Raw genomic sequence first — 15,692 nt, 5'->3', positions numbered from 1 at the left:
CGGCTTTGGCCCTGCGATCTGTGGGGTCTGCTGGTGCTGGGGTTTTGTGCTCCTGTTCACTGGTGTCTGTGGTCGAACCCGGTCACTCTCAGGACTGCAGTGTCCTTTCCAGCTGTGGGTGGCCTGTCGTGCGGTGTGAATGAGACGATAAAGCACTTTGCAGACTTGGCAGTTTTATAACTCAGAAACTGTGCTTGAACCCTTCTTTTTAAAGGATTGGAATTAACTCTGTTTCAGGAGAAAACGTTTATAGCAATGACTGTGTTAAGTCACAAATGGTATAATTTTAGTGGTTTGCCGGGCAGGCCCAGTTTTCTGAACATTGTCGTTGAGGCGGGAACCCAGAGCCGACAGTGACTCACAGGTTTTTGTGAGCAATAGCCTGCCTTCCCTGTGTGTCATCACCGTGGAAATGTGTGGGGTAGGGTGGTCTCCAGAGTCAACACGTGTCTGTTTGTAAGGCCAGAGCTCGGTGTCCACCTTCTCTGCCTCATTCAAGCAGGGAGCCCTGGTGCCTCTGCAGTTGGAAGCACCGGGCGTAGCTCTCTGGGCTGGGCTGGAAGAGGAGAGGAGCATCTGTGGCTCTGTGGTCAGGAGACCGCGCTGCCAGCCTGCCAGTCTGAGCCAGTGCTGGGTTAGCAGTGATCTGTTTTATTAGTCTTCTTTTATGTATGTGAAGTAAGGAAGAAAATTTTACTCTCAGTTAATTTTGATACACAAAATTAAAACAAACTTTTCATTGTCTTAGAAACAGATTTTCATAGGCAACTTTTAAAATTTATTTTTATATTTAAATTGGTTGGTTAGCATACCTTTTCTGCTAAGGAATTGTCAAATGTTTTAAATCTGAGAAAGTTTATTGTCTTGCTTTGGTGACTCAGCATCAGGCACATCAAGGCTCTTCTTTTTTTATTTTTTTTTTAATTTTTAATCCTCACCTGAGATGCTTAGAGAGGGAAAGGGAAGGAGGAGGCAGAGGAGAGGAACATCAGTTAGCTGCCTCCCCGCCCCGCCGCACATGCACCCCAACCTAGGACGAAACCGTGACCTTTCAGTCTACAGGACGACGCTCCAATGCACCGATCCGCACCAGCCAGAGCAAGGCTCCTCTTGTGTTAATGAACTGTTTTCACAGAAGGACATGGGTGTGAGACCTTTATTTCTCGTGATGACTTTTACTGTAGGTTCGTTTTGTTTTTTAATGACAGCTTTATTGAGATGTAATCACATCATAAAAATCACAATTATTTATTTCAGTGGCTTTTAGTATATTCACCAAGTTGTGCAGCTATGACTGCTGTCCAATTCCAGGACATCTGTGTCACTCCCCACCCATGAGCAGTCTCTCCTCTCTCCTGGCCCCTGGCAACCACAGACCTACTCTCTGTGGACTGCCTTTCTTGGACATTGGGTAGAAAATGAATCCTATAATATATGCCTTTTTGTGTTTGGTGTTTTTTTTTTCACTTAGCATAATGTTTTTTAGGTTCATATATGTTATAGCATTTGTCAGCACTTGCTGTTTGCTTTCTGTATATCTGAATGTCTCTTTTTCCCTCTAATCTTTCATTACTGCCTTCTTTTAAAAAATCTTTAAAGATTTTATTTATTTATTTTTAGAGAGAGGGGAAGGGAGGTGGGAGGGAGGGAGAAAGAGAGGGAGAGAAACATCGATGTATGAGAAAAACATCTAACAGTTGTCTTTCACACACCGCCAATCAGGGACCTGGCCTGTAGCCCAGGCATGTGCCCTGACTAGGAATCGAACTGGTGACCTTTTAGTTCACAGGCCGGTGCTCAATCCATGAAGCCACATCAGACAGGGATCGAGTTTTCTTGATGTTTATATTTTTAGTAGTGTTGAGTTATTTGCTTAGTGCTTGCCCTAGGGCACAGGTGGCAAACACAAGGCCCTCAGGCGAATCCAGCCCTCCACCTTGTTTTATCCACCCAGCATCTTGGGCACCTTGTTTCTACCTGGCGGCAGTGCCCAGCTCTCACTTAACTGTTAGGGAGTAGTTACATTTACACAGTCCTAAAGTTGCATTCAGCAGTCGGGAGACTGATGCACTCCCCTGCCTCTGCCCCCAGCCTCTGTATAAATGAGTTTGAAACCCCTACCCTAGGTGTTACAATGAACATCTTGTTGTAACATTGTAGTTCATATTAATACTAACTTAAGGTTAGTAGTTTACAAAATCATTCGGCTTATATAGCTTCATTCATTCCTCCCTCCTTTGTGTTAATGTTGTTGTACAAAGTACATCTGTATGCATTTTATGCTTATTGCTTTATGTAGTTGTCTTTTAAATCAGATAGGAGGAAAAAGAATTACTGACAAAAACTACACTTATTTTGTCTTTTATATTTACCTGTATAGTTACCTCCTAATTCTTCATGTGGATTCAAGTTACTGTCCAGTGTCCCTTCATTTTAGCCTGAAGAACTTCTACTGTTTCTTTCAGAGCATGTCCACTAGTGATGAATTCTGCTAGTTCCAATTTATCTAGGAGTATCTTAATTTCTCCCTCATTTTGAAACGAGTTTTCTGGGTACAGAAGTCTTGGTTGATAGTCTTTTCCTTTCAGCATTTTGACCATGTCATCTCCCTGCCTCTTGACCTCTGGTGTGTGATGAGAGCCAGCTGGCTGTTCTGAGGGTCCCTTGTGTTGAGTTGCTTCCCTGTTGCTGCTTCAAGACTTTGTCTCTTTCAGCAGTTTGCTTATGATGTATCAAGGTGTGGGTATCCCTGAGTTCATTCTACTTGGAATTCATTGAGCTTATATGTGTAGATTCTTTTTTTTCATCAAATTTGTGAAGATCTTGCCCTTTTATTTTTGAGTATTCTTTCTGCCCTGTTGGCTTTCTCCTCTCTTCTGGGATGCCTGTTGTGTGCGTATGGGTCTTTGATGCTGCCCCACACACCTTTAAGGCTTTGCTTACTTTTCTTCATTCTTTTTCTCTTCCCCCAGCTGACGTGCCTTCCTGTTCACTGCTTCTTCTGCCCACTCACATCTGCTGTTGAGCTCCTCTAGTGAAGTTTTCATTTCAGCAGTTCCACCTTTCAGCTCCAGACTGTCTCTCTGGTTTCTTCTGTAACTTCTCTTTGTTGTGAGGTGTTTAGTTGGACCACGCTGTCAGGGCTCTGACTGGCAGTTAGCAGTGCTGCCTCGGCTTTCACTCCCGCTTGTGCAGAGCTGCAGGGCGAGGGGGAGGTGAGGGCTCAGTGTCTTTTCAGGTCTCTCTGGGCATGCGCACAGCCCTGCACATGCTCATGCCTTCTAAGTTCCCAGCTGTGTGTTGGAGCTTTTTAAAGCCCCCTGTTGACATCCATTTTCTAGTGTTTCCTTTTAGATTTTTGGTCAGCTTCTTTTAGCACCAACTGTTGCCATAGCCTCAGGCCATGTGATGTTAAGTAGTTGCTGCTGGTTGTGACAAATAGCTTGAGGATAGCATTGTTGACACAGAGTGTGCTCTGCCTCAGGTCAAATGAAGAACAGCTCTGAGAGTGGAGCATTTCGGTGAGTTCCAGGACAGGCCAGTTCCTGGCAGTTGTTGGGTGGCCCTATGGGGGAGCTCTAACCTCCCCCAATGGCTTCTGGGCTGCTGCTTTCAGACTGTCCCTGAGGTTGAAGTGATGGGATTAGGGTGGGTTCTAATGCCCCAAAGCTTGCTGCTCTGGTGGATACCCAGCCTTTGTTTGCTGTGGGCGGAACTCGGTCCAGGGGAGCTCTGCCACTGCAGATGAGAAAGAAATCATCTCAGACACAATCTCGTTGTTCCGGTGGGAAAGGGGGGCGATTCCCTCTAGTGCGGAATGCCCCGAGCCCGTCTCATGGCTCTTATTGGGAATGGTATGTGTAGATGTATGCAGCATACATGCATAGTCCATCAGTCAATGTCAGAAAGGCTGTAGTCATACAAAAACAGGTATTAGCTACAGATAACAATTGAAGGAACACAGAGATGTGTCATAGGTCAGGGTCTGTTAGTCGTGTTGATGCCAGAAGGTCTGTAAGACGTATTTCATGAGATGAGGAGTTTACTCCTTATGCCTTGAACTTAAACATCTGGTTTATATCTACAGAGCCACACAAAGCAAAGCAGAGCAAGCTTCAAAGGATACAATGTATTTATCAGGCCCGATTCCCACAGGAACCCTTGGCGTTACAGTCGGGTCATGTCTCCCTCCTACGTTACCTGGTTTTCCAGGGAGACTTACTAGCCCCTTTGAGAGTCTGCTCTCGAGGGGCTGCAGTCTCCGAAACCACACAGAGTGCTCCCCAGCAGTTTACAATAAACACTGTAGGTTATTGTGGGCCTTTCCTAATTTCCAGAGCCCTGGAAAAGTTGATTTTGATGTTTTTGCCAGTGTTCCCAAGAGTGCTTTTGTGGAGGGGTGTACTATAGTTCTGAAAGTGCTACCTCTGTAGTTTTTTTGAATAAAGAAAAAGCTTATTTCATTTCATTAACACAGTTTAATTTGTTAGGTGAACTTTATTTAAACATCTTTTTAAATTTAAGAAGAAACAGCATTTATTTTTTAAAAACAAAGGAACTTAGGTTTCTAAATGTTTTGGGTTTTGATGGTCATGATGCCCTCTTGATAGAGAATTTCTTAATGTGACCATTTGGGAAGTGCGTGTTCGCTGTGGGTAGTGACCTTGGCCCTTTTGATCCCCCCCTTTTTTGGCACAGCAGTGAATGTTTCAGTACATGTTTGTGGAATGAATTAAGTTCTTGTGAACAGCAGAGAAATGAAACAAGCATTATTTTGTACCTTAATGTCATTTTTTTGTTCTTAATCATGTTTTTGTACAGGGTGAATTTGAACGTGAAAAGAAAGCTGCTTTGCATGAAACAAAGGAGAGACACAGACTGGAGTGTGAGCAGGCACAGTCTCTTCACCAGAAGGAGACGGAGTCCCTGTCTCTGCAGCTACAGGAGAAGAGCAAGCAAATTCTGCAGGTGCGTAGAGGTGCCTTTGCTTCTTACCTTCTGTGTATGTGGTAAAAACGTGCATAACATGAACATTTCCATTCTGACCATTTTTAAATGTACAGTTTGGGGGCAGTAACACATTAACACTGTTGTGCAGCCATTGCCACTGTCCATTTCCAGAATTTTACCATCTTCCCAAACGGAAACTCTGTCCCTATTAAACACTCCCTGTCCCCCTCCCCCAGTCCTCGGCACTTAACCATCTGCTTCCTGTCTGTACGAGTTTGAGATGTGAAATCATACAGTGTGCGTCCTTTCGTGACTGGCTCGTTTCACTGAGGATGTCCCGAAGGTTCATCCATTTTGCAGCCAGTGTCGGAATGCCCTTCCTTTCTGAGGCTGAGTATTCCTCTGGATTCGTGTTCCTGTAAGAACTGTTCAAACCTGTGGAGAGCTTTTGCTTCACTTCTAATTTATGATTTTATTCTCATCCAGGGACATATTTTCATCGCTGAGAGATAGAGACAGAGAGGGAAACTTCAATTGGTTGCCTTCTCTTACACACCCCAACCGGGGATTGAACCCACAACCTGGGTATGTGCCCTGACTGGAAATCAAACCCACGACCTTTTGGTCTATGGAATGATGCTCCAACCAGCTGAGCCACACTGGCCAGGGCCATAGAGAATTTTAAAAGAAATCCTTTGAGCCACCTGATGGCATGCCGGAAGTAAGCTCTCAAATACTCCAGAGAATAACTGTGTGCAATTCTTTTTATGCATTTGGAATTCAGGAGGGAATGTGAGGTAGATGACATACAGGTGGAAGAAGACAAGGTGGGGGTTAGATACAGTATAGTTAACAAGATCATGTCTCCCTGGAGGTTGGGCAGATGTAACAGTAACAATTTAAAATTTAATATAATGATTGCTCTTCTTTAATTTTTCTGGTCATTTTTGTTAAGATGTTTATTTGCCCTTCGCTTCCTCTTGGTCGTATGTTAGGATCTTCTCCCACCTACCATGTGTTTTGGCAAAGGAAGGGAGCAGAACAGGCTGAGAAGAGTCTGCTGTCCCACAGGCTTTCTGAGTGGAACTAGCCATCGTGGTGTCCTGTGTGCCCTGGCACCAGTCATGGGTGTAGCTGACCTGAAAGTCATGGATACGGGGCTCAGTGCAGTGAGGCTCTAGGTGTCCGCCATCCACTGACCAGTATTCACTGTCCACACTTCAACAGCTTGGGCCATAGCCCAGCCTTGAATGGTCTGGACATGCAGGTTCATGTGCTGGTGGCATTTGATGGACATGGTTCATCTTCTGGATCTCTTCATTCTTGGGTCATTTTTTGCCATCTTGAAACTTACAATTCTCTATTTATTCCATCTTTAATTTTTCCAGCTACTATGTGTCTGTTCGACATAACTAATGGTTTATAGAATCCTAGTTCTATTTTCATTTCCCTGCAAGCATTGAAACTGTGTTTAGTTTGCAGTTCTTGCCTGCAATAAATTGGCTTCAAAGTTACACACTTCTTCCTGAGGCTTGTGTTTTCTGTTTGTATTTTCTAACGTTACTTATGGATCCTGCACTGATGTTTTCTTGTTCATTTTCTTCACTCCACAAAGAAGAGACATCCATGGCAGTATGGCGCTGTCCCTGTACTGCTTCTCCACCTGCTGTGGCTCCTTCTGACCCATCCTGGCCGAGGCCATGACATGTCAGCTCGTTGGTTCCTTGTAGCTTTGGGTTGTCTGGTTGTCCTCCAGAGAGGTGGGACTGGGGGGCGGGTGGCCCCGCTGGGCATGTGCATGGTCTCCTGCATCCTCTGTTCTTTCATGCTCCGTGGGGAGGACATCCATGTTCTTGTCAGTCAACTGGACCAAAACCGAGAAGTTGCTGCTGTTGGCGATGAGCTCAGGGACTCAGGTTGCTGCGTTGCTGGAAGACACATATTCTTTAAGCTTCTCAGGTGATCTGGGAGCCCATGGTAACTGGTGTTGCCTACCCACCCAGCCCACTGAGACACTGCAGTCACTGACTTTTTGTTTTTAGAAGAAATTTGTAAGATGGATCTTCACTTGTCTGGCAACTGATTTTTATTCTGAGTGACCAGAAAAAAGATTTTGTTTAGAGTTACTAATTTGTGAGGATAATTTCTGATGAATTGTCCCCTCTCTTTCCCTCAGGGGCTGGCAGGCTGGAAGGGCTATGTACTCCGTTTCTGTAGGCAGAGAGTAATGGAGCAAAGACTGTGTTAATACTTTTCACCCTAATCACTGCCTTGTTCGTCTTTTGTCTTATTTTTATTAAGTTGGATGATGAAAGTTATGAAACCTCTTTATAGAAGTTTACTTTTAACTAAATTATTTTAACTAAAGCTTTAACAATTTTTCTTCAACAGCTGGAAGACCAGATTTTATCCTTAAGGCGTGAGATAGAAGAGTGCCGTTCGGAACTGGAGACATTACAGCAAAGGCGGGACAGGGAGAACCAGGAAGGCACGAACCTCATCTCACTGCTCAAGTCCGACGTGGACCTGTCTCACAGCGAGAGGTCAGCACCCTCCTCTGCCAACCCCCAAGCACACATTGATGTCTAGGGAAAGGGACCCTTGGCTGCACGATTCTTACCATTTAAAAAGATTTTAGCCCTGGATGGTATGGCTTAGTGGATTGAATACCAGCCTGCAAACCAAAGGGTCACTGGTTTGGTTCCCAGTCAGGGCACGTGCCTGGGGTGTGGGCCGGGTCCCTGGTAAGAGGTGTTGGAGAGGCAACCAGACATTGATGTTTCTCTCCCTCTCTTTCTCCGTCCCTTCCCCTCCAAAAATAAATACGATATTTAAAAAGTAAATAAAAATGAAAAGATTTTAAACATTAAGGTAAGTACAAAGTAACATCCAGACCTGCATACCAACCATTTTGGAATTCAGGGGGGAATGTGAGGAAGATCACATAAAAAAAAAGCTTTACATTTTTGCCTACAAAATTTGGTGTTATGATGCAGGCACCATTCGTGATCTGCAGAACTTCCCCTGTATTTTGTCTCAGTTTTAGTTATGCTTGTTCTGTATATTAGTCTGGAGTACTTCTGGAACTGTTCAGTTGTTTATTTGCATCTGATGTCAGGAAATTCATTTTTGTCTGTCTGAGCAGCTACTCAGCGTCCCGCTTGTGGGCAGGCCTTTTCTTGGGCCCTTTCATCCAGGCTGTGCCCAACGACTCGTCTCTGCCCAGGGTCTTCTCCGGTTGTCCTGTATTGGCCTCAAGGGTGAAGAGACACCGGGCGGGATAGGCCGGCTTGGCTTATTCCTGAGCTTGAAGTATGGGATTCATGTCTTTCTCACTAAACAGGTCCCCACCAGGTCTCATTTTATCTTTCAAAAGCATCATAATTCTCTGTGAAGATGTGCATGCTTTTCTAGCACTTGTTTGCAGCAACTGTGGTTTGCTGTGGACTCCTCGGTCACCCCAAGCCACTGCTGCAAGTGGAGTGCAGCAGGCTCTGTGGCCAGCAGCTCTGCATGCGGGAAGGACATGGCAGAGGGCAAACGACCCGCAGGCGTTTGGATGTGTGTCCAGCCAGGCGAGCAGCAGCTGTAGATGCCCGGACACCCACTAGGGTTTGGCATTTTGGGGGATCATCATAGGAACCAGGGGTTGGCATGCTCTGGACAGGGTGCGAGGAGGAGGCAGGGCCGGCTTTGAGGGAACCTTTTGGCATTTTTCTCTCAGAGTAGAGCCAACACTTGCCCTCCCTGACCCACCATCTTTGTGGTCATTCTCTTACCTTTCCCTGAACCTTAACCCCAGGGCCCTGGGTAGCAGCCAGGAAGCTGTTAGGCCGCCCACCCCCCAAGGTTTTTGTGGTTCATGCAGTCTGCCCACTGTCCCCTCATCTCTCCTCACAGTGCCTGCTGTGTCCCTCACTGGGAGTGTTAGCTCTGGGAGGTGTGGCTCAGCCTGTTTTGCTCAGTGCTGTCTCCCATGCTGAGAGCACTACCTGTGTGGGGCCCTTGGTTGGGAGTGCGCATGTGAACAGGTGGGAGTGGCTGAGCCCCTGTCCTGCCCTCTTTGGCCCCCCATAGCTACAGGCAAACTGTATGCCAGCTGTAGCAGTTTGCCTGCAGCTATATCCTAGGTGGAGTCACCACAACAGACCAGGTGCATGGGCTGGTCTGGAAGGGTACGGCTTGGAGACAGGGTGCAGGCTGAGTCCTGGGCCTGTGAAGAATAAACCTCACTGACCTCCGTAGTATGTGTGGCCCCAGGGAGAGGCACAGGAGAGCCACGGTGAACCTGGACTGTGTGTCAGGTGTGAATAGATGACTCATGAAAGTCAGGGCCCTGAGGGTCAGGGAGGCCGTGCCATGGAGACGGGTGGGGTTTGTGCATCAGAGAAGAGAGCAACTGTGGGGATGGTTCTACATGAAGCCCTTGCCCTGTGCTGGTCGGCTGGAGGCCGACTCCAGAGAAACACGCTGAACGAATAATACCAGGATAATTTAAAGATGAGCATTAGCAGCAAGGTCTGCTCTGCTCCTGTGGCAGAGCCACCTAGCTGGGGTCCCAGCTGAAAGTCACCACCCACTGTGCTTCCCCTCCCAGGACAGCTCTCCAGGAGACCCTGCGGAGGCTGCTGGGCCTGTTTGGAGAGACAGTGAAGGCTGCCATCATCCTGAAGAGCCGGATCAGTGAGCGCGTGGGGCTCTGCCTGGAGGATGAGAGTCTGCCCAACACGAGGCTGGGGGGCCAGTCCCCATCTGCAGGTGAGAGCTGGATGGGCCATGTGCAGCCCCAAGATCCAGGTGCCACAAATCCCCTGGGCTGTTCCTCCCTCTTGCTAGCACCAGTGAGCCCACTTCTTACTGAAATGGGTTGCTGTCCCTATCAACATGGGCATGCTCATTCCTGACGCCTGTGTCAGGTCACTGTGCACGTTTCGTTGTGGTTCAGGCCTTTGTGTTTGCTCTCTGTAGTGCCAACACTGGATGAGATGTGGCCTGGGCCTGACGTGACCCTGACAGAGCTGGATAAAACTTTGACTGAATGCACTGAGGTGTCTTCCATGGCTGAGATCAGCAGCCACATCCGTGAAAGTTTTTTCATGAGCCCAGAAAGTACACTGGAGTGTGAGCAGCCCATCAGGAGCATGTACCGGAGCCTTGGCCTGGCAGTGGACAGCCTCCTGGAGATGGCCCTGGACTCCTCCAAGCAGGTGAAACATGGCCCACTCTGCGTCAGGCTTGCCACCCGTTCTTTGCTCTGTGGCCTCATCTGGTCCCTGCACTAGTGTCTGCCTCAGGACAGTGGGTGAATGAATAAGTAGGTTGGATAGATCGGTGGACCTTCTGCATTAGTGTTTCTGATTCTCACCAGCCCCATAGGGTGTAGGTGAATGCTTTGATTCTCTGGGTGGACCTGGCCTCTTTCTATTCTTTCCTGCACCTGGTGTTGGGGGTTAGAAACTGTTGATTCTGCTGCTCAGACCCTTCTTTTCTTCCCCCTCATTGGAAGGGTCACTATCTTCCTCCGAGGGTCTCCTTGAGAAGTCTTCTGAACCAACATTTTTGAGGTGTAGTGGGCTTGCTGCGAATGAAAAATGAAACCTCAGCATCCTTAACTTAGATGATGTATAATTTAGCCCACTTCTATTTTTATTCTTCTTTCATTTAAAAAAAAAAATCCTCACCAAAGGATATGTTGATTGATTTTAAAGAGAGAGGAGGTGGAGGAGAAAGAGAGAAGCACTGATGTGAGAAACATCAATCAGTTGCCACTTGTGCACGCCCCAACCGAGGGTCATACCTGCCACCTTTTGGTGTACGGGACGATGCTTCAACCAGCTGAGCCACCTTCCAGGGCTCTGCTTTTCATTCTGTACGATTTTATTTCCACATTCAAAGATTGTCACTGAAAAAAGAAATTATGTTGGTTAACCCTTTGAGGACATTTTAAGTAATAGGAGACACATTACATAGGAATAAGTGAGAGCAGTAAAGAGATTCTTTTTTTCCCAGAGTTTGCCCAGTTAAAAAATAAACACTCTTATGTGAAACTTTGCTGTTCCCATCTCAGAAACAGTGATGTTCCTTCCTCAGGGTGGGTGGGCAGAGCAAGTGTCAAGACCTGACATCTCCTTCTCATGCCCCCCCACTGCCTGTTCCTCTTTCGCCTCCCACCTTCTTTCAAAGCCTGGACAGGTTTGGGCAGCAGCCAACAAATCATCAGGTGCTTTTGCTTGTGTCTTCTACCCCACAAATGTCATTACATGGAAACAGACACCCTTCTATGGGCATCTGGCATCTGCCATCTGCAGTTGTCACCAGGCTGTGGTCCTGGCCTGATGTTCATGGGCCCACACTTGCCTTTCCCATGTCCTGCTCCTTAGAAGTTTACCGCATGGAGTGCGTTCCACAGGGAGCTTGACCATCCCACCAGCAGGGGGAAAGTGGGGCATGTGGGAGGGAAAACAGGACAGGTTTTGGGGAGGTGGGGTGAGTGGAGCAGAGTTTGTGGGAGGTGGGCCAGGCAGTGGCAGGAGGGGAGTGAGAGGCCTGCTCAGGTCAGGTTCAGTGATGGGGCTGCCTGGTGGCTGTTTGGCAGGGCCAAATGTCCTGAGAGGACAGACACTGTGACAGGCGTCCTTGGGTGCTGTTTTCAAGATAAAACCAACAGGTTTTCTTAGTGGCTGAGTTTCGTCAAGTACATGGGATGGCCCAGGATAGGTGCTGAGTTGTCTGTCTGGACAGCTAAGAGTAGTCATCTTGAATTCAGAGATGAATTAGGGCCCCGCAGCCTGTAGATGGCCTGGGATCCTCCCAATAGACATGCCAACTAGAAGAGCTGGCAAGGGAGGGAAGATTGGGGCCCACGGCTGAGGCAAGAAGTGGGGGCATCCATCCAGAGAGGCCAGGAGGCTTCATGGGGACATGTCAGGGAGGTGGAAAGCATCAGGGTTCCTGCTCATTGTGGTGACTGGCCCCAGCGTCAACTCTTGCGGTGACTTCCCACCCTTGTGGCCCTTCCCATCTTCTTCTCTAAGTGTGCATCCAGTGGCTCATCACTGCCCAGGTACCAGGCTCTCAGTGGTCATGTGCCCTTAACAGTGTTGCCATGCAGAGACGTGTATCCACGGTTCATAAGTGCATGATTCTGGTTGGTTCTATGTGCACAGAATTGTCCGTTGTTGAAAATTTGTTGAATGAGCAGTTTTCTTCAGTAATTAACATAACATTGAACATGGAAACTGTTTCTTATAGAATGTTGATTTCACCAGAATTCTAAGCAAGTAGAATTCTATTGGGATAAATGCAAGCTTTGATTATTTTTGATATGCAGTTCCAATTTTCAAATTTTCAGCTGGAGGAAGCACGCCAAATTCATGCTCGTTTTGAGAAAGAATTTAGCTGTAAGAATGAGGAGATGGCCCAGGTCGTTAGAAAACACCAGGAATTACTGGAACGCCTGGAGGAGGAGAACTCGGCCAAGACACAGCTGACTCTGGAGCTGCACAAGGCAGAAGGTGAGTTGCTGGCGGGCCAGTGAGGACAGATTGGAACTAGGCACTGCCTTGCTAAGAGGAGGTATTAGCACAGGTTTTTTTTCTTTAAAGATTTTATATATATTTATTTAAAAATATATATTTTATTGATTATGCCATTACAGTTTATTTATTTTTAGAGAGCGGAAGGGAGGGAGAAAGAAAGGGAGAGAAACATCACTGTGTGGTTGCATCTCACACACCCCCTACTGGGGACCCAGCCTGCAACCCAGGTACGCGCCCTGACTGGGAATCAAATCGGCAACCCTTTGATTTGCAGACCAGCATTCAACCACTGAGTCACACCAGCCAGGGTAGCACAGAAGTTTTTTTAAACAAATGGTGTGAGGCATTAGTGACTTTCCTCGGTGTAATGGATTGCCTCTGGGAGGAACTGGGGGGGTAGCTTTGGGGATGGTCAGGGTTGCAGCAGACAGGTTTGTGGGCCATCCTGTTCCCTGGTACTTACCTTCTGCTTTTTGGAGGGCAACAACCAAAGCATTTCATGGCATGGTGAGATGTGAACTTCCATCTTCCCATCACAGGTGACGGGGAGAGAGTGTCCCCCACAGTCACCACTATGACTGCTTCTGACTCCTGAGACTCTGGAGTCTGGCACGCCCAGTGGCCATGTGTGCCAGACACTTGGCACTAGTGGGTGTGTGTAAATGGGTGCTCCCAGGTGCGTTGCCTTGTCTGGCAGCTCCCGTGCATGCTTGGGAATTCGGGGTAGCCCTGTGCTGTTTAGCTAAGAAACAGACACAGGTGTAACCACTCGGCTCTCATGCTGATGCCAGGGCTGCTCTTGTCTGCCCAGCTGCTTCATTCACTCCTCCAGTGGGGCTTCAGCAGTCATGTGTCTCCTGCCTCCTCAGGCATCATCGAGGGATTCAAGGTGGAGAAGGCCAGCCTGCAGGAGGCACTGGGCCAGAAGGAGATGTCCGAGCAGGGCCTCGTGGTCGAGCTGGAGAGCCTGAAGCAGCAGCTTCATCGGGTGACTCGGCAGCAGGAAGAGCTGAAGGAGGAGAACTCTGTCCTGTGGCACCAAAAGGAAGTGGCAGCTGCAGAAGCAGAAGAGAGAGAAGCTGGTAAGAAAAGTCAACAAGCCAGGCTTCACATCTCTAGATGGTGGAAAGACGGCAGCACTTTCCAGAGGGAACCTTTGTGTGTGTGTGTGTCTGTGTGTGTGTGGTTTTGAGAGGGGTGCAAGGTCAGATCAGTATCCACCTGTCCTCCTGGTTCCCCATCTCTGAGGTCAGAGTAACCTCTAGCAAACAGGTCCCTGAAAATGTCACCAGTTTGCTCAAGCTAAACAGCCAAGACCTTGAAAAAAATGAGGGTAACTTAAAAACTTTATTTAAAATTAAAAAAAGTTCCTAATGTTAACTTTACTAAGAAAACATAAGTTTAATGAAAGGTGTTTCAGATTTTTAAATATTTTAAAACAGTCAAGCCCTGTGGCTGGTATAGGTCAGTGAATTATTTAGTGCAGGCCTGCAAACCAGAGTCTCGGTTTGATTCCCAGTCAGGGCACATGCCTGGGTTGCAGGCTGGTTCCCAGCAGGGGGCACATGAGAGGCAACCATACATTGATGTTTCTCTCTCTCCTTACCTTCCCCTTTAAAAAGATAAATAAATAAAATCTTTTTAAAAGGCGAAATTTTTAAAAAATAGTCAAAACATGAAAAGCATAAAATGTTGGGTTTGTAGTAGCAGGTTTGTAAGGGTCCTGTGTGAGCTCAGCTTTCCCATGCTGACTTCAGTGGGTGTGGCCCTGTCTGTCCCTGTGCCTGCCCACCTGCCACCACTGCATCTCCCGCCCCCCCTCTGCTGAGGGTGTGGCTGCTTGCAAGTCTGGAGAACAGAGTTCCCTGCCTCCCCTGTCCCCAAAGTCTCTGCCTTTACCATGGTTACAGCTCTGCCTGTGCTCAAGCCTCAGTCATTTGCTGGCCACTGCCACCCATTCAGAAACTCACTGTCTCCCCTCAGATTATTTCTTTTTAAAAGATTTTCCTCAGTCAGTAACCAGCTTTTGACTTCACTCACCATTTCCACATTTTCCCTGACTTGGACCACATCTCTGCTGTTCGTTGCCTTCCCGGTTCTGCAAGCCCTGTTGGTGGGTGCTCGGCTCACTGGTGGGCACGTGGGTCCGACAGGCCTGCCATTTCTTGAAGCAAATAGAATTTGTAGGCAGTTGTTGGTTTCCACTCATGAGCAATACTTTAAACTGTATTTGTAATTCTTTCTAGACTAATCTTCTTGCTCAGCTTCGTTTTGTTTATATAGAGCACATTTCCTTTGTCCCTTTTTCATTTTTTGGTGTAAATTTTGGTATTAAAAAATTAATCTAACTTTCTTGTTTTTCCTTATATGTCAGTTTTTACCCCTTTATTTTCTATTTTTCCTTATACTTCTGATCGCCTCTTATGGATATTATATAATGACTTTCTAAAAGGCTCAGCTCTGGGCATCTCCTTTGCTCTGTTCAGCCAGGTAATGTCACTGTGCTCATGGCTGTTTGGGTCTCTTCCCTCGTTTTCTGTTTCCCATGCTTCCTGGGGGTGCTCTGTCACCCCCACCCTACACACACACACACGACTCATGCTGTGTGCCTGGGGTTCCTTCTGCACCATTGCCCCCCCCCCCCCAGCGGCACTGGAACCTGTCCTGTCTTGCTTGCTCATCTCTGTGCCGTGCCCAGCCATGCACCGTTGGGCAAGGCTTTGTCCACATTTGTGTGTATGTTTGTGCACACACGCGTGTGAGTTGAGGGCTGTTTTTTCCTTAACAGTGTCAGAGAAGAAAAACTCTTAGACCTTGAGTACCTGAGATTTACCTTATTTTACACTCATCCTTAAGTGAAATTATAGCTGAAAAGATATAATTCTGGATTTATTTTTTTAATGTGAGGGTATAACCCAATCTTTCCTTGAATCTAGTATTTCTGTCTTTACTTTGTTTTTTTTAATTTTGTAAAAAGATTTTTTAATTTATTTTTAGAGAGAGGGAGGGAGGAAGGGAAAGAAACATCAGTGTTCTAGAGAAACATTGATCCTTTGCCTCTCTCATGGCCCCCAAATGGGGACCTGGCTTACAACCCAGGCATGTGCCCTGACAGGGAATGGAACCAGCAACCCTTTGGTTCGCAGGATAGCACTCAGTCCACTGAGCCACACCAGCTGGGGCTTATCTTGTTTCTTTGTAGAT

General features: G+C 47.1%; 1 protein-coding gene across 12 annotated transcripts in view; it reads left to right on the top strand.

The window, feature by feature from the left end:
* Positions 1 to 15,692, top strand: part of PCNT (pericentrin) — a 110,823-nt gene that overhangs the window by 45,670 nt on the left and 49,461 nt on the right. For all 12 annotated transcript variants that reach the window (XM_053657586.1, XM_053657584.1, XM_053657582.1 and 9 more), the window contains 6 exons: positions 4,822 to 4,968; positions 7,342 to 7,493; positions 9,548 to 9,708; positions 9,919 to 10,157; positions 12,302 to 12,464; positions 13,358 to 13,570. In XM_053657586.1, coding sequence (XP_053513561.1) covers positions 4,822 to 4,968; positions 7,342 to 7,493; positions 9,548 to 9,708; positions 9,919 to 10,157; positions 12,302 to 12,464; positions 13,358 to 13,570 — 1,075 coding nt within the window. The remainder of the gene's footprint in view (positions 1 to 4,821; positions 4,969 to 7,341; positions 7,494 to 9,547; positions 9,709 to 9,918; positions 10,158 to 12,301; positions 12,465 to 13,357; positions 13,571 to 15,692) is intronic.

The sequence above is a fragment of the Artibeus jamaicensis genome, unplaced genomic scaffold (assembly GCF_021234435.1).
Source record: "Artibeus jamaicensis isolate MK-2021 breed Jamaican fruit bat unplaced genomic scaffold, CSHL_Jam_final scaffold_474, whole genome shotgun sequence".
Lineage (NCBI taxonomy): Eukaryota > Metazoa > Chordata > Mammalia > Chiroptera > Phyllostomidae > Artibeus > Artibeus jamaicensis.
Note: the sequence above shows the minus strand (reverse complement) of the source record. Positions and strands in the feature narration are given on the sequence as shown.